This window comes from Zosterops lateralis, assembly GCF_965231275.1.
Source record: "Zosterops lateralis genome assembly, chromosome: 3".
NCBI lineage: Eukaryota > Metazoa > Chordata > Aves > Passeriformes > Zosteropidae > Zosterops > Zosterops lateralis.
The window spans coordinates 56,241,956-56,266,031 of record NC_139764.1 but is presented as its reverse complement, the minus strand read 5'-3'; the positions used below and the strand labels follow the sequence as shown (position 1 = coordinate 56,266,031).

The 24,076-nt window shown below is 37.9% G+C and overlaps 1 protein-coding gene across 2 annotated transcripts in view; it reads left to right on the top strand.

The window, feature by feature from the left end:
* Positions 1–19,937, top strand: part of PCMT1 (protein-L-isoaspartate (D-aspartate) O-methyltransferase) — a gene marked incomplete at its 5' end in the record, with an annotated part of 35,841 nt that extends 15,904 nt beyond the window's left edge. The window contains 4 exons of one of the 2 annotated variants that reach the window (XM_083858445.1): positions 2,466–2,586; positions 7,266–7,351; positions 9,027–9,196; positions 17,722–19,937. In XM_083858445.1, the coding sequence (XP_083714571.1) occupies positions 2,466–2,586; positions 7,266–7,351; positions 9,027–9,196; positions 17,722–17,734 (390 nt within the window). In that variant the 3' untranslated portion in view covers positions 17,735–19,937. Of the gene's footprint in view, positions 1–2,465; positions 2,587–7,265; positions 7,352–9,026; positions 9,244–17,721 lie in introns of both variants that reach the window. The other variant, XM_083858446.1, reaches the window with a different exon arrangement.
* Between the last annotated feature and the right edge of the window lie 4,139 nt (positions 19,938–24,076).

Sequence of the window (24,076 nt, the reverse complement as noted above, 5' to 3'; positions counted from 1 at the left end):
CCAACTAGATTTTTTGTTTTGTCTTTCTGCAAAGTTAATTTAAATGTGTTAATACGTATGATAATTTCTCATTAAGGTTTCTTTGCTACTTAGTTTTCTGTTTTCAAGCACCAGTCTGAGTCTGCAATCACTTCTGTTTCTGTGTTAAGAATTAGCTCAGAATGTTTAGGACTGGGCAATCCATTTGTAAAAGTATTTAATTTTGCAACTAACACTTAGAAACCTAAAAAAAAAAAAAAAAAAAAAAAAAAGAAAAAAAAGAAAAAAAAAAAAAAGTAGTTGAAATAAGTTAACCAAACTAAAGTTTAGAAGAAATCTTAAATGGCACTTAATTCAACAACTGCCTATTATTTTTGGTCTGTGAAGTCAGTAATCAATTACTGGCATGGGAACGCCAATCCTACAAGCATTAAAACTTTTGTCCAGGCTGGATGTATTTCTCACTGAAGTTATGAATGCATAAAGGAATTGCCATTTGCAATAGGACGTGCTAAATTGTGGGTGTGCACTTTTTTCTACTAAAACAACTATGGAGAAGTCAGAATCAGCACAAAAAGGAAATCCCTTTCCAAATTTTCTGCAGTTAATCCCTCTAAATTCCTATTGGCATATGAATGTCATGCGCCTCTTATGAATCCTCCTTGGTGGTTTGCATTGGAATGGCATAGAAACGTGTCGTAAAAAACTGAGTAAATGCTTTCATTCTGCTTGATAGCACTGTGACAGTAACAAAAACTTGAAAGAAGTGTATTATGGGAATTAATGGTAGGGCGTTTTGCCACCAAAATTCAGTTGGGGATGTGCTTTTTGTGACTATGCTGATGTTGCTTCTCGGTCCACTTGAGATCTAGAATTAGTAGTTCACATTTGTGGCACAAGTGTGTCAGTGCACGTAAATGACAACTTTACTCTTACGATGAAAATCTCATTTGTGGTACCTCTGGGAAAGCTTTATCTTTACTTAGACTAGTAAAGTATCTTTAAGATTGTTGTTTGGATTTTCATGTTAAACTTCTGTGATAAACTTATCTACACAGCTTGCAAAATTAAGTTTATTTACTTCCGAGGGTTGCTGGCAAATTAAATGAATTAGTGTTTTCATCCTGTCAGTACTGGATTTATAAACAAGAGTGGGACATATTTTTATTCCTAACATGGAGATCCCAAAAACTGTGCCATCCTTCTGATGTCTCAATTGCATGGACTTCACAGTTACAGAGTAATAGACAGTTAATTGATGAGGACTCAGATAATGGGCTGTCACATGCAGCAGGAGGTTCTCTTACTTTATCAGGCTATTTCATGCTCTGACCATTTTGCTAAATTTTCATTTCTGTGACATTACTGTTTGGAATATACTGGAGTACAACTGACTGCCAGGCATTCCTCTGACCAGCAACCCATGGCTGTCATAGTGAGAACTTGCTCTGTGTCTTGCTCTGTTTCAAAGGCTGGGGTGGTGGTCTTCCACTTAAACCCAGCACTGCTCTTTTAATGCTTTTAATGTGGGACTTGTTCATAATAAAACCAAAAAAATTCCCCAGGATAACCAGTTACTAATTGTCCGTGTCTTAACAATATTAAAATGTAAGATACAGAAACATAAACAAAGTGTTCAGATGTGCTCAAAGACAGTTGTTAGGCAGCACTGGGCTGCTGCTGGGACATACTCTGCTGTTGTGTTCTTTGAGCTGGATCCTCTTAAAAGTGGTCACAATTTTGAAGATTTGAATTGGTTTTGAATGTTTTTTTCTGGACTAAAGACAAAATTCTGGAAGAAATACCTGTAATAGAGAAGTTTTTGTTAGTAGTCCTTTTTTCCCCCTCTCAGAATAGAGAGATTTTTGTGACCTTTTTTGAGTTAAGAGCTCTCACAAGTTCCACTCTTCCTGTGGAGGAGAGCTGTAAATCTGAAAGAAGATTCATGAGTGCAAGGGTGAGTGGAAGGTAATTTGTCCCTGGTAATTGCAGCATTTGCTTCTGAAAGAATAGGACTCTTGAGATGATTTTGAATAAAAATCATGGTTTAATCCTTGAAGTAGTGTCTTTTCTAGAAAAACCTTAATCCTTAGTAAGTTTTGTTCAGTGTGAAAGGAGATCAGTTCTAGTCTTTGTCCTTGATGTTGTTACTTTTTATTGCAGGTAATGAAAACAAACATGATGAAATTTAATTTCTAAAAATTCCAAGAAGAAATCTCCGCTAACAGTATAACACAACTGAATCCCATCTCAAAAAGATCACTCTAACAAGTGTTTATAAAACAGTGCAGACATACTTTAATTATCAAGTGCTTCTAGCAGTCAGGATTTGTCATTTCCAATGGTAGTTTTAATAACATTGGGAAAATACACTTCCACTTCGCTCTTTGCTGTTTTTGTTTTAGAGAAATGAGGTCAGGAAGTGTAAGTACTCATTCTGTAAATAAAACTAGCAGAAAATTTTCAACTGTATATTTTTATTCCAGGTTGGTCCCAAAGGACAAGTTGTAGGAATTGATCATATCAAAGAACTAGTAGATGACTCAATAAATAATGTCAAAAAAGACGATCCCACATTGCTGTCTTCAGGAAGAGTGAAACTGATTGGTGAGCATCAGACTGATATACTTACTAATTAAATTGATATTCTTTCTAGCAGCTGGTTGAAAATGACTGAATTGGATGTTATTAAAAGTTTGAATTTAAGAAGTTAAACCCAAGAAAGAGAAGCCAAATGAAAACTTTAAAATCTAAATTGTCTTTAGGCCTTTAAAAAACAGTATCTTCCTCCAGTTTTCAGAATATGACTTCTGGTGATCTCAACGACTATGTTATTATTCTTCTAGAAAAGGTTAACAGGGAAATGGTTTTTTGGTGAAAATACATGCTAAAGGTCTGTCATGTTATATTTGCTATTTAAAATAGGGGTTGAATTCACAACTGTTCTTGAATAAATACCCTGTTGTCTAAATTTGGGTGTTTTAACAAAGCCTTCACACTTCTGATAAAGTAGTTGAGAAAGCTGCATGTGAAGATTCAAGTGGAAAAAGTATTAGATTGGCAGTATGCACCACTGAAGTTTATTTCACTAATTTTAAAATCTACTATCTTGACAGTAGTTGTGTTATGGAAGTGATTGACACCAAAGTACTTTATTTCAGTTAGAGTTACTGAGAGGAAATAATGCCCAAACAATGCAAGGACAGTGTATTATTTTAAATAATGTTTTTTTTAAATTAAAAAAAAGAAATTGAGGGGGATTTTTTGTTTGTTTTTTCTTTCTTTGTTTGAGATATTTTGTTTCGTTATTGTTTGTTTTTCTTAGAAGATGCAAAGCTGACAGGAGGAAAGTGTCATTCGATTCATGAAGTTTAAAAAAGAAGTTGAAGGTCTGGATGCTTTTTGAGGCTTCTTCCAAGAACACTTGGAAAAATTATTATTATGTGATGTTTGGCTTTTAGTTTAATTACTATTTTGATTCTTGGTCATTTCTTGTAAATGAGAGACTTTCCCAAATGTTTTTAAAATAAGTTTATCAACATGTACGCATGTATAAAATGCAATGTATCTCACTGAGACTACTTATGTCTAAAAACTTCTTGGAAAAGGAGTTGCTAGGGCTGTAGAGGGGGAATGAGGGAATAATTTCCATTGTTGCTGTACAAAAGCAATTTTGACTTAAGCTTCTGGTCGTTCCAGAAACAAACTCTGGTGGTCTTGCAAGTCTAGAATTCTAAGTAATCATCATTATTTATATTATTTTTGTCTATGTAGCAGGGTAACTAAGAGACTTGTGAATAATTTCGTTGTGTGGTACATTTTTAAAAAGTACAGATGGACAAGTAATACCTCTGTGAATTAGGTGGAGAAGAATGGTTCAGCTGTGCTGGATTCCTGGGAGCTCTTTGATGTGGAGCAAGAATCCAGACAGCTATTTATATAAAACAAAAAGACAGCAATAGAAAACCCCACCCAAACCCCCCCCCATCCCGAACACACACAAAAAAGTTGTGAAAATCAGTTGATTGATGATGGGAACTGTATGAAATAAGACCAGGTGTGTCAATTGCTGCTTTTCACAGTGTGCTTCAGACATTCTACTCTGCTTTGCCATATCTCACATATACCATAATTGTATTTCAGGAATACTAAAGTTATTTTGGGGTGTCTCAGTAAAACTGCACTGAGAAGTTGGGAATAGATATACTTGGACTAACATGTCTTTGTTAGTTTGTGGGTCTTTTTTTTTAATAGCTTAATTTTTATTTTGTTTCTTCTTAATATCAGGAGGAAGCTTTTGAGGTGAATCTCTCAAGTGCTTCTACTTACCACTCTTTGGTTCACATGAGAGTACTCCTGGAAAGCACAAAATTTGATTCTCTTGGATGAAACTTGACAAGATTGTGTTCCAAGAAGCAACCAAATATGTTTGATATGTGGATATTAAGATGATAAGATTTAGATCTAGACTGCAGCGATTATCCTGAAATGCATATGTTGCATGGATGCCAGGTTCTCAGCAAAAGCTTTTGCTGTACAGATCTGCTTCTATTGTACTGCACTATTTGCTGATGCAGCCATAGCCAGCAGGGATGAGGGATTCTAAATGACTGAGGGAAGTAATTTTCTTCTGTTTCTGTGCTCATGCTACAACTCTGTGTGAAACAGGTCTACATAGAGGCACTGAAGGCTTGAGTATGGTGATCAGCAGGTCAGGTCTAGATTTATAAACAAGCTACAGAACCCTTTCATATCAAAAAGTCCTGACCTTTTTTTTCCCATCACCACCTATCACCCACCACCACGATTATTTCACTAACAGGTTGCATGTAACTGGAGATGTGAGTAGGATTGGTGACGTTATTCAGGATGTAAACACAAGCTGAAAATTTGGGCTGCTCTTTCCCCTTGGACATTGAATAATGTAATAATTTGAATGATGTTGAATATATGAATGCAAATTTAATCATGTTCTAAATCTTCTGTATATCTAAAAGTGTTGCCGTTGTAGGTGGATATGGTTCTTCTGTAGCCATAAGAATTTTTGTGGATTTTAAAAGGAAAGACCCATGCTGTGCCTGATACATATGAAGGAGCATGATTTTTTTTTTCCCTTTGGTTGGGTGTGTGCTGTTTTTGAAGATGTTAGCTATTAGTGTTATTGATGAAGATGTTAGCTAAGCAATAGGTTAGCTATTGCTAAGAGCAAAGGGGTTAGTTGTTTTTGAGTCTGTTTCACTGCTGTCAGTAAAGTGCTAAGATGTGCAGAAGTCACATTCAGACTTCTTTGGAGAGTGCACTAGGGACATTAATGTGTCAGAATACATGTGTTCTTCTTCAGAAGTGACAGCAGTTTCTTTCACAGCTGCTCCTTCAACTTGGAAGTCACTTCTTTTGCCAGCAGTACTGTAGATCATTGCTTCTAATGCCTGCTGTGCACCCTGGGGAATGAGGATCTGCCTCCTTGTGTAACTAACATAATTTTTAGCAGAATCTGTATGATTAAACTAAGTAAGTCTTTCTCTGTTGCCATTTCTGATGGAAGAGCAGCTTGATACAGTAACAAACACATCATTGCTGCTTCTTTAGAAGAGTTGTATAGTGGTACTACGATATATAAGTATAAATTATATACTTGACTGCTTTGAGGTGGTTGTTCCAGTAGAACCCACTTTGGCAGTCAGAGGGATTACACCCTGGAAATACTGGAACTTTTATTAGTGGTGATCTCTGTTGCCATCTGACTTAGTGGAAATGGTGTTTGATAGGGATGAGTTCTCCTGAAGCAGTGGTACTTCTTGCTTGGCAGCTTCTGCTTGTGGCCCTTGGTTGGAGCTTGTGCTGGTCAGGATTGGTGATATGAGTATTTATGTCACTGACCACTAAGAGGCTCTTCAAGAGCATGGATGCAGAAGGTCCTTGCCAGGGTCATCTTTTAGGACCTCATAAGGAAGATAACAAACACCTCAGTTTTAACTGTTTTGAGGAGCTGTCCAGGTCCTGTACTGTCTTGGATTCCTAAGGGTGTTCTTACTATCCAGATGGCCCTCCTTATCATGGAGGTCAGAATGAAACCTGCTGGGGTAACTGTGTGTTTTTCCTGCCTTGTGAGTTTTTGGAAGGCAAACAGTTGACAGATTTTCAGCCTCTGACTGGGGCGTAGCACTTCTTTTGACTCTTTCAGTTTTAATTAACCTGTGATATTGGTGTTTGCACAGAAGTCAAAACTTAGCCTGAAGGTGGGAAACCCTAAATTACTTGTGCTGATCAGAGGACTATCTATGCTCATTAACCTCCATGTGTTTTCTTCTTGACTGATTATTGGATCTTCTGTAATCACAGAGTATGAATTTATGGATGGTTCAGCCTTATTTATTACATTTGTTCTAAATAACTGCAGAGAGAGCCTGACTTCCTGTTGCTTTCCTGTAAATATTGTGGATGCCATATTCACATCGTCTTCTTACAGAACTTAACCCGAGGTCCAGTTTAGTTTGTCACATTTCATTGGTTTAAAAACCCCAAACTGTTACTCTTTCCTTCTGCATAACTGGGATGGTATGAGACATCTGTGATTGGGTGCTTCTCCATGAGCTCTCCACCAAAGCTGCAGCAGCACTGGTAACCCCTGAAAACCTTAATTACTCCTAGCATTTTCCAAGCAGCCACCTGGAGCTTTGGCCATGAGTCTGACGTGGCTCTCTGTGTTAGTCCGGTGATTGTCTGCAGGAAGAATAGTGAGGCCCCTCTGCTGGAACGAGGGGTGTGCAGAGGTTACTGCAGTTCTGCATTAATGTTTGCAAAGACGTGTGGGCTCTTGTTTCAACTGGTAATGCAGTTGTAGGCATATAGTCCGTGGAGCACTTCCTTTGTCTTTTCCTCACCTTTGGAGTCTTCTGATACGTGCTTCTGACATTTAATGCTTTGGACTTACGATTTGCATAATATTTAGGAATGGTGTGCATAAAGGCAAAGCAAAGTGTATGTTCTAAGAGGGTAATGAGGGGAGAAACTCAGCTGTGCTGGAGTTGGTAGGGAACATAAATACTTTAGTATCTTTTCTAGGCAGACCATGTGTTTCCAAGAACTTTCATTATAAATCCATGCTTTCTAATTTCAGATGCTTCAATACTATTTAGTATATTTTATAAGCATGTGTATATACATAAGAGAGTTTTGTTGCATTTGTTATACAAATGTGATTATTTTTAACGTATAGATATGGGAAAACAGCTGTTTTCTACAGTGCTTTTGAAAATGTTTTTAAAAATAGTGTTTTCTTGCAGTGGGAGATGGACGAATGGGATATGCAGAAGAAGCTCCCTATGATGCCATTCATGTTGGAGCTGCAGCCCCAGTTGTGCCCCAAGCAGTAAGCCTTTATGTTTTGTGTGTGTGTTTCTGTAATATCTTAGCTGTAGAGAATGCTTTGCATACATCTATATGTAAAATACTTGGTAGCTTGCACTGCTGGGAGTATCAGTGGGCAGTGTGGTATTACTGTATGGTGTGGGGGTTTTGTCTCTGTTACAACTGGGCTTCCTGTTGGTTTGATAAAGCTGTATGTTCTAATAACTCTGCTCTAAATAAACATGTTTTAAAATGACATGTGTGCAGCCCTCTATTACAACAGTGAACTGGAGCATTTTGTTTAATGGGATAATTTTATCAAACAGTGACTTACAGAATTTAAGTGTGTTTTCTAAGTTCCAAAGCACTGAGTCTGTTAAAAGTAAAATGCTCAGCTGGAGGTACAAACAGTGCCATTTGTTCATAGCTTTCAGAATGGATACAGGGCAGTATCCAGAATGGATACAGGGCAGTATCCATCCATCCACTAGAGAAGCTGAAGAGTAACTAGGGGCTTTAGAGTGTGCATACATACAGTCATTTTTGCAGATAATTTTTTTTCTCTTCCTTTCATCAGGCACATGGTAATACATAGCATGATTTTTATATGCTAGATGCCAGTTAAGGTTTTTAAACTTAGCGAGGGATAGTGAAAGACTGGGTTTTGAGTTGTTATAGATAGATTGGACATTTCCAGACAACGACCAGTGGTGGTGGGTTGTTTTGTTGCGGTTTTCTGCTTCATTTTTTTTAAACTTGGTTGTGGGGTTTTTGGGAGGATTTTTTTTTTCTTGTTGTTGTTGTTTTGGTTTTTTGGGGGGTTTTTTTGGGGTTTTTTAGGCAGATTTATTGTTTGGGCTTTGTTGTTTGTGGTTTTTTTGTTGGGTTTTTTTTTTGGGTTTTTTTTTTTTTTTTGGGAGGGGGTGTGTGGGGAGGGTGTTCCCAGCAAAATATTGACAGGTATTTAAAAAGTAATTGAAAGCTTATTTGTGAATGAAACAGTTCTTAAGTATAACTTTTGTTAGCAATGGGGATCAAGGGTTTTTTTCATGACATCTGGGAAGTATGAAATTTTTCTTGAGACTACTGTGATTAGCCTCCTTTAACTGTGAAAAAAAAATGCAAGCATTTCTCACATACTATGTTTATGTGTCACTTATCTTACTCATATTCATATATTTTACACAAGTTTCATAAAAGGCTGTTCCATTCACAGAATGAAAGAGGAGCTGTTGGTTAGTGAGTGTGTTGTAGACAAAATTTTTCCAGGAAGAGAAGTAATAAAAAGTCACCAATCTCATATTTTATTCTAAAGGCTTAAGGGGAAATCAGTTACCCCCAGAATTTTTGGCAATGGGCCTGTATTGATGCACAATATCTATTGAACAGTTAAACATTTTCAAAAGATTGAATCTGCTGTAAAATTAATTTGTGATTTACATGTTTCCCCTACATATATAGAAAATAAAACTGCAATCTACCCAGTTAATTATTCTACTGTAATACCAGTTGTTGTACTGTGTTGCTGTGATACTCTCATTTTCAGTGCACTTTTTTTTCCCCTAATGGAAATAGTTATCTACTGCATAAAAGTAGATAGATACATACTGGCAAAGCTATTAATTTACTGTAACAAACTTTGGATCCAGCTTCTCTGAAGTGGCTGGTTACATTCTAATTTCTGTGTTGTGTTCTAGCTTATAGACCAGTTAAAACCTGGCGGAAGATTGATATTACCAGTTGGCCCTGCTGGGGGAAACCAGATGCTCGAACAGTATGACAAACTAGAAGATGGCAGTGTCAAAATGAAGCCTCTGATGGGAGTGATATATGTGCCTTTAACAGATAAAGAGAAGCAGTGGTCCAGGTGGAAGTGATTTTCTGTTCCACTTACTTCTTCCACACACATGCAAGGTGAAAGGGTGTGAATTTTAAGCAGATAGACTGCAAGGCCTGCCTTTGCTGCTGTCATTGCTTTCTGCTCCTCCATACCATGAAAAGTGACTCAGTCTGCATTACTACATCACCCAAAGGAGGTTATGCTAAGTTTGAGTTAAATTAAAAGCAGACGAAAAATATTGCATGGGTTGCACTTTGTCTTTTTTGGACGTATTTTTTTTAGTCTTTGGTGTTCTGAAGATTCTTATTTGTTGTTTTAAACACATTATTTTCTAAGGTTAAATTTCACTTTTAATGAATTTTTTATAACTATTTTGCCCAATAATTAAGGTGAAGTGTAAAATTTTACTTAATAAATACTATTTTGTCCTTTAAGTTAGTGGTAATTGGGTGTTCGTTTTTTATTTTTCTGAAGCACTACAAAGAAAGAAAAATATTTGCAAAATCCTTTGTGGAAAATGTAGATGATCTTGCAAGCATTTTTCCTTTAGCCCCCAAGTAGCAAAAAGTAGAGAAGATAATTCCTTCTTCCCTAGAGTATAAATGTAGTTGAGTAGTGTTCAGAAAATTTTCTCAGACATGTTATTAGAAGTGTATGATCTGTCTCTGATGGGGCAGTATTTGCGTTTGCCGATACAGCAAACTCTGAAGGCCTTTCTGGAAGCAGGAAACTTTCCAGTTTGCTGAATTGAATAGCCAGTAATAAATAAATAAATAAATAGACTTAATGCAGCTGTCAGCTTAAGCCATGCTAGACATTAGTATGTGAATGAACAAAGCAGCACTGCTGTTTTGCTTCCTGGCAGAAAGTGCTTGTTGAATGTGTTATTGGCATTAGTGAAGTGCAGAGATGTGCATTGAGCTCTGAAAACAACTCTTGAGCTTTATAACCTAAATTTAGAATTTTGGCTTTTTTCCCTTGATATTCGGGAGTATAGCTTGTGATTTGAATACATGAATACTTAGTCTAACCTATCAAAACATTCATAAAAAGTACAAATAATGCAGTTTGCATACTGTTGCTTAGTGAAAACTTATTTCAGTGTTTCTTGGGTTACTATATAGCCACCACGTACAAATAACTCTTAAAACAACTTCAGTGAAATACAGCTTAGCTCAAAGCTTGTGAAGCGTGCTTGTTATTCAAATGTTTTGTATTTGTTATGCAAATGAATACTTTGGCCTCGAATATTGCCAGTATTCCCTCAGTGTGGTACTCAGGGGTTTCCTGCCTCTTGTAAGGCTTTGGAAGCTTTCCTTTGTGGTCGGTTTCCTCCTCTGGCAAATGTTTTATTTAAGTTTGGAGTCCATGCTTTGCTGCTCTAAAAAAGAATAGTCATCTCTTTAAGCCTTCCTTCTCTCTGAAAGGTTTCATAGATTTTTCTCCATTTCCACCTTATCTGATTATAGTAGCAATTGGGATTTTTTGGTAGCAGCAGTTGTGTATTCATAAAACACTTTAGGAAGAGTCTCTTGAATGATAGTTTATCCCTTGCTACAAGTGAAGGTAGAGTGCTATGTTAAAGACTAGAATTTTGAGGGTTTTGCATCTCTTTGGTGCAGTTTGGTATTTCATTTTGTCTGCTAGCCTGGGAAGAGCTAATAGTTTGAGCCTTCTTCAGTCATGCATACTATAGGGTTATTTTCCCCAGAAATCCATACCAGTTTCTGTGGTTTTCTGAAGCACTTCTTGATTTTATTTATTTATTTTTAATTTAAGAATTTGCAGTCATGTTATCAGAAAAATAAAGTGCTTAGCTTGAAGGATTCATTTGCAGTGGCATAGAGGGTTTATCTTGCCTTGCACATTTAAATTTCGTTCAGTCTTGGAACTCTCTGTTAAAGAAAATCTCAGAAGTCCACTTCTTGTAACATTTGATATTTTTTTAATTGTCTTTTTTGTCATGAAGAAAATTTGATCTGAAGAAAATTGCCATTCCATTTTCTAGGATAACTGTCAGTGTACCACTGACCTTACAGGAAGTCACATCTTTCTTTTTGTTGTTTTTCCTATTGTTGACTATGAAGTGTATTGTCACCCAGCTGCTGCTAAGGAAATTCCTAATTATAAGTCAGCATTTGCTATCTATGCTGGTATCAAAGATGAAGGAGGTGTTTTTTCTTCACTTCCTAGATTTCAGTTTTTCTTTTCTAAATTGCTCAAGATCTGTGAGAAGAGTTCCGTTAGAGACTCCTCTGAAAAAGCAACTCCAAGTGTTTCTGTGATAAAAATCTGTAGGGTATGGGAGACTAGTTGTTGTAAATCTCAAATTCATTAAACAGTAATCATTTTAAGATTAGCTCAATTCTATATGTTTTTAGTTTGTCATTCTTTTAGTTTACATTATGTGGTTTCATTCCTAATGCAGGTAGTAACTCTTCCATCACATTGAAGGAAGGTGTCCCTTCACAGAATATGATGCCAGCAGCATTTTCCTAGGCTAGCAGACCTTCCAGTTGGCAGAAAAGAAGCTGTTTACATTTTTGCTGAGCCATTCACATTTTGGAATGTTCTTTAATGGGGCTGCAAGGTGCTTTTGCAAAGCAGCACAACACTCTTAAGTGGTGTTTGAAGTCAAACCTATCTTCAGGTATTTTGTATCATGCTTCACTGTGTAAAACTGGAACTTTTAGCAAAAGGAGGTCTGGACTAGCTGGAAGGAAAAGATTCCTTGGATTTCAATACATTTGCTAAATAAAGCATCTTTTTTGTAAATACTGTTAAATTTCTTTAAATTTAGGCCATGACTTTCTAGTTTTGGTTCAGTTGAAGTACTGTTTTTTTCAATCTCCCAGTATTAGTGCAATCATTTCAAATGTGACTGTCTGGGACATTTAGAAGTAGAATATACATAGGAACCATAACTCTGGTACGAAACAAAACAATGCAGTTTGCCAGAGATCCAGCAGTCAATGCCCACTTATGCGATTAAACTGATAAGGGTATCCTATCACATAAAACTTTTCAATTGTTTTGGGTTTTTTTACTGAAAAGTAGGATGGAGAGAAGGCCTCTTGTGTTGCACACTTGGGAACATGACTTGATGGCTGCCTTATTGGCAGATCTTGTATAAATTAGTATCTCTCTGGTTTTATTTCTCTGTGAGAGTTCACTTACTACTTATAGGGACAGACAATTTTAAAAAGTCACAGAATCAGGGTATTATTTAGGATAGAAAACACATTTAAGGTCATTGAGTCTGACTAAAATTTTAACCCAGTGCTGCCAAGTCCACCAATAAACCACGTTCCTAAGGGCCAGTTCTAACATCTTTTTAAATACCTCCAGGGGATACCTTGTCTTGCTGGCCACACTACTGCTGATAGTGATGCATAAGAGAATGACAATGTTAATAACACTTAGCGATGAGTCTTTGTTGCAATTTGGATTTGATTTCCAGACAGGCAGCTGTTTAAAAATGTTAACAACTACTTCTGTCTTACATATTGTATTAGTAGAAATTATTTATAAATGTCATGCTAAATTCATACTTGCTGATAAAATACAAAATTATAATAACAGTATGATGTTTCTGAGGAAAAACTTAAGTGACTAAACTGAGGCTATTACTGTACTCTCTTATCTGTACATCAACCACAATTAACACCCTTCTGGAAAATGTATTTATTAGGCTATATTTTAATATGTTTCTGCTTAGAAACTCTTAATTCAGTGTTTCAAGTGCCCCTGATGAGCTAGTTGACCAGTTTAGTTTCAATTCAGCAGGTATTGTTTGCTGGAATTCCTCAGACCACGCAGAATAATGATTATGGTTCAAGTTTATTTTACTTTGGTAAAAAAAATCTCTGCACAAAATATTTTAGGTTAAATTTAAGAATTATGTATGTATTATTGTGGTGGTTTGACTGAATGCCAGGTGCTCACCAAAGCTGCTCCCTCCACAACTGGACAGAGAGAAAAATACAACAGAAGACTCATGAGTTAGGGACAGGGAGAGATCACTCACCAGTTACCACCATGGGTACAACAGACTTGACTTGAGGATATTAATTGAAATTATTGCCAAGCAAAATCAAAACAGGATAATGAGATGTAGAACAAACCTTAAAAACACCTTTCCTGTGCCCCTTCTCCATCCTTCCTACCTCTACCTCCTGCCCCCAGGCAGTGCAAGGAGGCAAGGACTGGGGTTTACAGTCAGTTAATCACACATTCTTCCCACTGCTGCTTAGGGACAGGAGTCCTTTGTCAGCTCCAGTGTGGGCTCCCTCCTACAGGACACAGTTCTCCATGAACTTCTCCGACATGAGTCCTTTCTATGGGCGACAGTTCTTCATGAACTGCTCCAAGGTGGGTCACTGTTCTTTAGAGGCAGTCGTGCAGGCACAGCCTGCTCCAGCATAGGTTCCCTACAGGGTGACAAGTCTTTCCAGGCAACCTGCTCCAGAGTGGGCTCCTCTCTCCATGGGTCTGCAGGCCCCTGCCAGGACCCTCCTCCAGCACAGGCCTCCCATGGGTTCATGGCCTCCTCTCAGGCATCCACCTGCTCCAGCATGGGCTCCTCCATGGGCTGCAGGGGGATCTCTGCATCCCTGTGATCCTCCATGGGCTGCAGGGACACAGCTGCCTCACCATGGTCTGCATCAGGTGCTGCAGGGGAATCTCAGCTCCAGTACCTGCAGCAGCTCCTGCCTCTCCTCCCCTTATCTGGGTGTCTGCAGGGCTGTTCTTCCCTCATGTTCTCACCCCGCTCTTCTCTGCACAATAACTTTTTACTCTCTTAAATGTGTTACTGCAGAGGTGTTGCTTCCATTCCTGACTGGCTCAGCATTGGCCAGTGAGGGTCTGAGTAGGAGCCAGCTGGTGTTGGCTCTATAGAAAATGGAGGAAGCTTCTGCCACCTTCTCACAGAAGCCACCCTGCAGCCCTGCCCTTCTTCCCCCTTCCAAACCTTGCCAGGCAAACCCAATACAATTATTTAGAAGTGCATGTGATATATCTTAGTAGATTACAGATACGGTAGATTATAGAAAAAAATTCTATATAATTTCAATTTACTCTCAATTTTATGATTGATCATAGCAAATAATAAATATTTTATAATAGCACCTTTCCAGGTTAAAATGCTACAAGTGTAAATATTGCATCTTTAAAGTTATAAAGTGAGAAATAATGGCCTGCTGAAACACTGAGTAGATGCTGTATTTCTAATTCATAAAAGTTCACTCTGAACTTTGCTTTCAGTAATGACAACATATTTTTCATTGATGAATGACATATTGAAAAGGGAAAGTCAAATGCTGCCTAATTACCAGAAAATTGAAGTGAATCTAAAAGATTGAGATACAGACTTCAGATAGATTTATAAATGTTTGTTCAAATACTTAATTTGAATGCCTTCCACTAAAGAGGTGGTGAGGAATTGCATAGCTGCATGACTTACTTGTATCCCAAATTTATTGTTGATAAGATTATAGATTCTTTATTTTATTTCTTGACGAACTCTGTTATTTACCCAAAATGCTGTCTATTGGATTTTTTTTTCTAGGAATGTTTCTTAGTTTGTTGTTGAATATTCATAATGGGAAGCATGGAATATTCAAATATTCATGTATATGTTTTCCCTAGTAGTAAGCCAAAGTTTTTCAAACTTTCTTACATTTTTTTCAAGAATAGTAATTTTGAGCTAGTGACTTCTGAAATTTGCTTTAACTTGAGCTTATGAAGTTGCTTTGATGCCTCAGTTGACAGATGAGTGGTTCTCTTGCTGGAATTCCAAAGGCCTGAGAAGGACTACTGTGATGACTTAAACCCTAAATATATATATATTGCTTGCTAAGCAGGAGCTGGTAAGCAGATTGGAAGGAGTACATATATGAAGGTGGAGAGAAATTTTGTAAATTGTGTAAGAATCACAGCAAACAGCTGTGGCCAGAAAGAATGCAAATTAGTAGATCTTTCCTGTGTCTTTAGGGGACAACAGGATAGTTTTAACAAGGAAAGAGTTATCTTTTGAGTCTTCTTTTAAGCTTTGTAGCAGAATAGATTTTGTTGTTTGACTGGGAGGATAGGCCTGTATATCCTGATTCTTACCAGTAGCTGAAACCTGGTACATTTCATAGCTTGGCAGCTTCTGATCCATACAGGATCAGCTCAGGTCAGCTGATGCTGGTTTGCAATATGTATTTATGTCTGCAAGCTGTACTACATTAGGGAGAAAGCTGACAACTGTTAACTTTGGTGATCTGAGACTTTTCTGGAACTTTCTAATACATACAGTCCAATAATGGACATATAAATTCAACTTCTATCTGTAGAAAATAAGTGCTGTATATTTTTAACACTTATATCGTGGATTGGTTTGGGCTGGCATGCTGTTATTAGATTAATGAGTAGTGAAGAGCAAGTGGAAAATCTCTTGAGGAAAGCTGATTCCCTTAATACAGTAAATGTTCTAAAAAATAAAATGTGAAAATCCTTTTTTTGAATGTCACATATAGGATGTAGTGGTCAGGAATATGTTAAAGCAATGAAAAATACAGCAATTAAAACATTGCCATTTTAATATAATCTATAGTAAATTATATATTTATTTTAAATTATTTATTTATATAATACTTTTATGTTTTATTTATAAGAAAATAAAAGAAAAAACAAACCCTCAGCTTAAATACCTTAAGTGCATTAGCAAAAAGGCAAAAGCCTTGCTAACATCTGCAGCTGGATAAAATCATTGTCTTTAATAGTTTCGAAGTAAATACAGAATGTTTCTTAGGCTTATAGTTTCTTGAGGCTCTATCTGCCTTAGGTTTGAAGGATGAAGAATTGCTTGTCACAATAAAAGATCAGGGTTTTTTAAAGCTGTGAGTATGTGGTAGGAATCAGGATAAAAATCACACCCACAATTAGGCATATGAGACTAAGCCAGCAACAGCAATAGTCATTACTTACATACACTTATTGAAGTTGTAAAAATTAACTGATGATGCAGCTCCTGGAAATGTTAGGGATGAATGAAGCACTTGGTCTGAATTCACTGGCACTGCATTTTAAACTGGGTATCAGATGTTCGTTTCTTTTTTTCTTTTTAAAGTAAGCAAATACCCATTCTGTGAGATAGACAAATAAGGAGAGCTTCCAAACCTTTAGCTATAAAAAGATTTTTCTTTATCCCTGCCAAGATGTGTTCTTCTGCCTCCTGCTTTTTTCTGCTGTCTGTAATTACTGCAGTGCTCTAAAGCTGTGTGATTAGTACCTTACTATTAGGAGGCAGTGCAAAGTGCAAAGAATGCAAATATTTATCACTTACAAATCACAAGGTTTGCATCTCAACTGCATTAGATAGAAAACTAGTCATTTAAGCACTAGTTTCTACAGCCTTTTCAGTTGCTTTTTAAAATGTTTTGCATGCTGTCATTCCATGCTGTATGATTCCTGGAGCATAATAACATCTTTGTAACTTAAAAGTTTCGTATGTGTGCATGTAGAACTAGATTTTTGTGCGTTAGTTTGCATGATAGCTGGAAGTACTATTATATATTGAGCCAGCAATCACATTACTGGGGTTTTTTCTAATTCAGACACTGCTTTGGCTAATGAGGCTGATGCACCTATGAAAAGAAAAATTGTGGCAAACTCATTCTGAATTTATAGATCACTTGTGCCTTGTGAAAAAAAAAAAAAAAAGAGGCAAAACACTTCTCATTGAGTTTTCCAGTGCTCAGAGTGGCACAGTGCACAGCTTTCAAATTTGATGGGCATTTTGCATTAAAATTAATGCTTTAGAAATACTTAAACAAACCCCTACTATATGATAACTTTATGGTTCTAATACAGGTTTTATGGGTTTCTTGTTTCAGTGTGTTTTAAATGTCCTACAGGAAACCTCTGCATTTTCTAGATTCCTTTCAGCGATTTAGAGAGACTTCTGATACATTCTTTCTCCTAACTAGATCTTCTTTTAGCTCACACACATACACAGACACACACACTGCCCTGCCCCCAGCCTTTCCCAGGAGCTAATCGAGTTCCTCTGAGAAATAAATAAACTGAGTGGTACAAACTGCATGACAGGGATGCAAGATTGTGTTCCCACTTTCTTGAGAGTTCTTGAGTGCAGCTGAAGCTAAACTTGCCTTTTTGGCAGCTACAGAGGATGGTTTTGCCAATACTCTGTCTAGTAAGTTGGCTCAGTTGCTTGCCAGGGTGTAGCCAGCAGAATTTGGACGGCAGGTAGCTGTGTTACTAGCTGTGCAGTGTGTGGAGTTTCCTTAAAGCAAACGATCCATTAAATGTAAAATGGAGGGTCCCATATTTCACTATAAGTCACATAATAGTATGAGATGATATGGGATTGCTGTTGCCTTTCCTTTGGTTTGTTTGGGGTTTTTTTCCAAATGCTTGAAGAGATTTCTGAAGTTTTGCTGATGTGCGTGAGCACTTAAATGTAACCTGATTCAATATATGAAAACTTTTCAAATATCCTTTCCAAGGGGAGAAGAAACATAACGGCATGTGTTTTCTTTCTACAGGGATGAATTGTAAAAGCTACATCATCTTGACCCAAACATAGTGTTACAGTGGACTGCTCATCTCCAGTTCTAAAAGCTTTTTGAAAACCAACAGCATTGCAGCTTGTTTTGGACTTCGTTATACTGTTGTTATCAGCATGGAAAAGCGTGGTGTTTGTTTTATTTTTTTAGATGCTCAAGGCAAAACCGATAAAGAAATGGTGGAAAATTTTATGTGGGCACTGTTTTATTTAACATGCCTTTATTTCACTTTCTTCTGTTCAAAGTGAATTTCTGCAAAAGTGCAGATAAAGACCTATAGGCTTGTGAGCTCTAATTTTGATGGGGGAACTTGAACACTCACTTCTCTCGGCTCCTGTGTCCCTTGGTAAAACTGCTTCTGTGCACCTTACGACACTACATAGGTAATACCAGGTTTTCTGTGTTCCAACGTCTGCTAGATGCTACTAAAAGGAGATGAACTTCCTTTCTAAGCTTTTGACATGGTGTCATAGACTAGCATGTAGTAGATACAATCAGCTGCTTTTTTACCTTAAAGCCAGGCATTTGTATATATTAAATTTCAAGACATCAGAGGTAGGTGGCTGCTCTTATCAAACATTGCTGTTCAAGCTGGACGTAACAGACATGGTTTTCCCTTTCCTTCTAAAATTCATTAATGTAATCTTGAAATTCTGTTGTGGTTTATAGCTCAGTGCTGGTGTGATGCACATGGATCAACCTCCATAAATGTGAGGTGAGGTGTGTTCCAATCACTGAACAATTTATGCAATACTGCTTTGCCAAATAAAGTTAAAAGCAGAAGGGGGGTTTTGTGCTTGTATGGAAGATTAGGATGGGTACATAGTCTGAGATATGGGTTACTAGGTTCTTTATTAAAAACCAAACCCCCCTTTGGTTCTAAAAGAAAGTTGCTTTTGGCAAAGCCATTTGCTATATTAACATTCTTATTTTTAAAACTGTGGGTACCCAGGAAAAATTCTGGCTTTTTAGAAAGTGAATTCCAAATTGCTATAGAAGGAACACATCATGCATGCAGAAAGAATCCTGGACCCCTAAGTGCAGACAGATGCACTTATTCAGTTTTCATATAGAAGAATAGTTGGAAGGCTATAAACCCTTTTTTCTGCCCTAAGTTTTCTGTTTGGTACTGTAAAATGTCAACAGCAAATTGCAAAGCAGTACAGTAAGGTAGGCTGCTCTGGGAAAGGGGGGAAGTGTGTCTTCAGTCATCCTGCTCATATTTGAGCAACCAGGAATTAAAATAAACAGCTTACTATATTTTCTTTTTTTCTTATGATAGAAGGATTATAGAATAAAACAACTCATAGTGATCACTGGAAAAAACCATAACAACTTCTTATGGTGGAAGAGCAATAATTTTTTGATAGGATTAATCCCTGGAAGCATAAAGGTTAAAATTAAAAGGCCTCTGGATATGGAACTTTTTACATAACCTGCTTTTTGAAGGTCAGACCCATTTTGTCCCTCTGTAAAAGATACTATATGACTTAATTTATTTAAATACTTGGAAATAAATGTACCACCTCCTGATCTGACTGCAGCCTGGGAGCACATGCACAAGATTAATCTTCTAAAGAAACTAATATAGCGTGTATTCTAGAAAATACAATCCAGAAAAATCCACTTGCGTCTGACAAATTTGTACTAACCCACAATCAACTGTGACTCTAGTTCTTGGTGTTGAAGTGAAATATCTTAACTGATGCATGCTAACGTTCAACCTTTTGGTCGCTGTATCTTTCAGTTTGAGTTCAGCTTTATTTACATCTTCTCACTAATTTAATACGTTAAATGAAAGATATGAGCTCAACTGTATCCAAATTCCTGTCTCTGGACACAGTGTAATAAGCTAGCCTGACTTGGAAGTGGTGTTAAAGCTGAGACCCGATGACAGCTTCCTGGAGAAGAACCACTTCAGGAGGCGTAAGGCTTCTGGGACCAAGGCTGGTGAGAATAGTGCACCCATTCCACTGAAGGGGTCAATGATAGTCAAGGTACTCAGACAGAAAGGAGATCCAGGAGTAGAATTTAGGAGTCGAAAATGGAATCTCCTCCATGATGGAGCAATGGTTCTGAAGTAAAAACTTGGAGACAAGGACAAGCTGAAATGCAGAAGACTTGAAGAGCTTGAATAAATGCTGTGTGAACTGTCTGAATTGCTACTTTGCCAAATAAATTGAGAGGAAGCTGTATTTAGGTGTCTGTCTGATTTTGTTGTTGGTTTTGTTGTTTTTTAACCTTCAACAGGATGTCACATATCCAAAAGAAAACATATATAAAAATACTGATTTGCTAACTGACCAGAACTATGTGTCCATTTTCAGTCAATTAATGTATTGCAGCAGTTACAAAGCCTGTTAATACTACCTGGAATGTCAGTGGGGTTTTTGGTGGCTGTTTGCAATTTTTCTTAGTTCACATCTGTGTGTTTTGGTGAACAGGCTCTGTGCACAGTTCTGTCTGCTGTCCATAGTTAAATCCAGCTACCTCGGAGAGTGTGATTTGCCACTTGCAAGGATTGAAGTTTTGTCTCTTTTTAAGAGGTGCTGTCATGTTACTGGGCTGTTACTATCACCTCTAAGCCAGAACAGCTTGGGAGAATGGATCGGCTGAACTCTGAGTTGTTTATCCAGTTGTTTCTGGGATCCAGACAGTAGAAGACTTAGAAGCCAATACCTGTATTTTGAAAACACACCAAGAGTTGTGGGTTCTCCACGGAGGAGTTTGATGTGCTGAATGGATTCTTTCTGTTTATGTTGCAAGAATGACAATATACTTTTTCTGTTCAGACTGGTCAGCTGGCTTGAGGCCACAGAGCCTGTAACATGATTTTTTCTGGAGGGAAACCAGCACGTATGCACCAGCACTGCTGATGAAGCCACCTGGATGATTCCTGAAATGTTTGGTAGTCATCGAGTTTGAAACAGGCAATAATGCCTGGAGCCAAGGGCGTTCTGCGTGGTAGGCTCTGGAGCTTCCAGCTGGCAGCAGTTCTCTCCACATGTACACTGTTTTTGTGACAGGGTGACAAGCTCCAGGCTTTTAGAGTGTGGAGGGACTGTGGAATTAACACATCAGCACAAAGAGGTAGAGTAAAATATTCTGAGGAAAATTCTGAACTAGTACTCTCCTTCCTGCCAGGAAGAAGGGTAAATTAGAGTTATATTGTAGTATACAGTAGATGGCTTCAAGCATGGGGTTTCAGTGGTTTTTGTGGGTTCATACATTTTGCCTTTGTTGGGTCTATTTGATTTTTGTCCTTTAAACCTTCCTTTTAACTGTGAAAGGTCGTGAACTGCAGACCAGTTGTTGTAAGTGCACAGACGCTCTTAAGCTATCATAACCCCACTTTGCCTTTACTGTAAATAACTCATGCTTGTGTGCTCAGACCCGCCAGCTGGCAAGGTTTGGGGTTCCATGCCTCAGCCAGGTCTGAGGAAATAAGCATGGACTAAAACTTGGCCTTACACTGCCAGAGGTGATGTAAAGTTCCCTCTACCTGGCCTATTTACCTCCCACACTTCATCCTTGAAATACAGGGCTGCTTTTTGTTCCAGGTAGTAGTTTTTTACACAGCACAAGTTCATGATGCAGCAGATGTACTCTGAATTTTCCTGTGAAAAGCTGTTACTGTTCTCTCATGCTCTTGGCAGGGTGTTAATGAGATGCTCAGCAGGATGTGCTTGGGAACTAAAATTGTATTTCTTTAACTTATGAATTGAGTGGACATAGCTATTGCTGAAATATGTATGGAGGAGATCCAGCTGTCCATTGAGAGTTGCCTGAAAGCTTCAGGAAGGAGACATGAAAATAACTCACTTTGTGTCTCATCATACCAAATTCAGAACTTGAGACAATCCTGTGCCTTTTAGCAAAACTTTTTTAGCAACAACAGACTATTTCATAAAGACTGTTGATAAAGTTACTCTGAGATCTCACTTTGATTTTCTAAGGTTTCTTTGTAGTCCAGCCATTTTCATCATATGCTTCTGAGCAACTGACCTGGTAGATGCTCTTGAAAACATTCCTAATACTTCTGAGAAGCTGAAGTTCCTTTTTCAGCCATGTTTGGGCTTATGTTTGCATTTTATGTGTTTGTACTATGAACAAGCCATGTTTCTTGTTTATTATGTTCTGCCAAATCCTTTTTCAGCTATAATGGAGAAGTGACATCTGAGATAAATCAGTAACTTTAATTGCAGGTGCCTTATGGACTAGGAGGACACTCTTGAAGCCTCTGGTTAGGAAAATGGATGATTGAGAGCACCTACCAAGGCTCCTACTCTGATCAGAGCTCTAGAGAAGCTCCTCTCTTCTGCATATAGAGCCAGTCTCAGGACAGTCATCTCTTGGGCATGGAATTAGCCTTCAGGAGTGCTTTCCCTGTAGGCCCAATCTTCCACTGGGCTGCCTGCTTTCAAGTCCTTTACAGTCCTTCAGTCTTTCAAGTTCCCTTCTCCCTCTGTGTCTGTGTTGTCCCATCATTTACTTTGAGTGTAGAAATCTTAAATGCATCTCTTTAATGCATTAGGATCTGGTAGTTTTAAGAAATATATTAAAATGTCTCACTCTGCCCTCTTTAGAACATTTCTGTTGGCCAAGGAAGTGGTGACTCTCAGTCCTTCACAGAACTTTTCTGCTTTGTCTGGTTTCCGCCAGCTTGCTCAAAAGACACTTTTCATTGATTTATATTGGTTTATAAGTGTCGGCCAGGAGCCTTATAACTTGCAAAATTTAAAAATTTTATTTAAAAAAATTAAAAACTTGTTTCTGAAGTGTGATGATCCAGTCGTTCTAGATTTCTCTTTCTTTGTGTTTCAGGGCTCCAGTGCAGAGTGCAGCTCACTTTTCCAGTTGTTTTAAGTAACTATTACTTGAAAAATATAGAGCAGAGTTACTTTTACACATTTTCCCCCCTTTAAATATTCCTTGTTTTACAGCATGTTTCCCTGTCACTCAGCTCAGACCAATTGTGTCATGGGCATCTTTTTCATATTAATTACTCTGTTTATTGCCTCTGTCTGGTCTTTATGCCCATCCACGCTCTCTGAATCTTCTCTAGCTTTTCCCTTTGCTCTTACTCTTTTAGCTTTTGCCATTAGAAACTGAAAAGTCCCAATTCCTGATGCACATGAAAACAGCCAGCACAGACCTCAGTGATGCATGACTGTCGATTCTGTTAGGGCTTACTTGAAAGGCTCTCCCTTTGTTTTGGAGTGGCGTGTTTGTGTTGCTATTGGTTCCTGTCTCTGACTGGCTCTGTGCAGTTTGGGATTGAAACTCTTATGCTTTATCTAGGATTTGAAAAGCAAATGGAGCATCACACTGACCTATTTCAGCCTTTTTGTTTTGCAAATGTGCTCTTGGAACTGCCTCTGCTATTATCCTACAGTGCTATGGAATGATTACAGTGAGATATTTAGGCTAGGATCCCCTGCAAAAATATTATGGAAGAAAAAAAACCCCTTACTTCTAAATATGGATCAAACCTAGGGAAGTACTGTAGTGGTTGCTACTCTGAAGTAATTTGTACCCTTAAGCTCTCTGAAGGGCAAAACAGTTTTAAAAAAACAATCTAAGTGAAATAAGAATCTTGATCAACATTAAAATACACTGACAAAATAAATTTTAATGACCTCTCCTAATACACAGAGGAGGAACATTCACAGGCTTATGCAGTCAGGGTAGTCAATAGTCTCTGCTTACCTAAAATGCTGGTAAGAATAGGTGGACTGAACATATTCACAGGTATGTTGATAGATAAATGTCAGTGTTTAGGACAGGAAAAAATGGATCTGACAGACTTCAAATAGTGACAACTTTCACACAGAGTGTCTCACTTCTGCTACAGGATGAACACTGGTGTCCCTTTCGACTCAGAATATTCTGTGATGTGTGACTGTGTAAAACTCCCCAGCTCTGGGGTCTGCATGAGAGGCCATGAATGCCATTTTAGCAAAGCAGCCATGAAGATGGGCTTGAAGTACTGCCTGCTCTGAGCATTCCTTTGACATCAGGAGATAACCCAACCTTGGGAGTGGCTGGGAAGGGGCTACAAAAGTGGTGTCAGCAGAAGGCAGTGGCTGGGAGCTGCAGTGGCTGGGGAGAGGGGAAAAGCATCCTGAGTATGTTGACAGTATTTTCTGCTACTCCCAGGTGTGCTCTAGCTCAGTGGTTCAGTATAACTTATTTAAAATCAAATAACATGAAAGCTATTAAATGCAAACACATGGTATTGAGATCAGTGTGTGTTAATTGCAGGAGCTGCCAAGCCAATTTGTTACTTTGCTAACTTTCTCTTGCTCTCCATCCAGCTGACAATGCCCTCAGG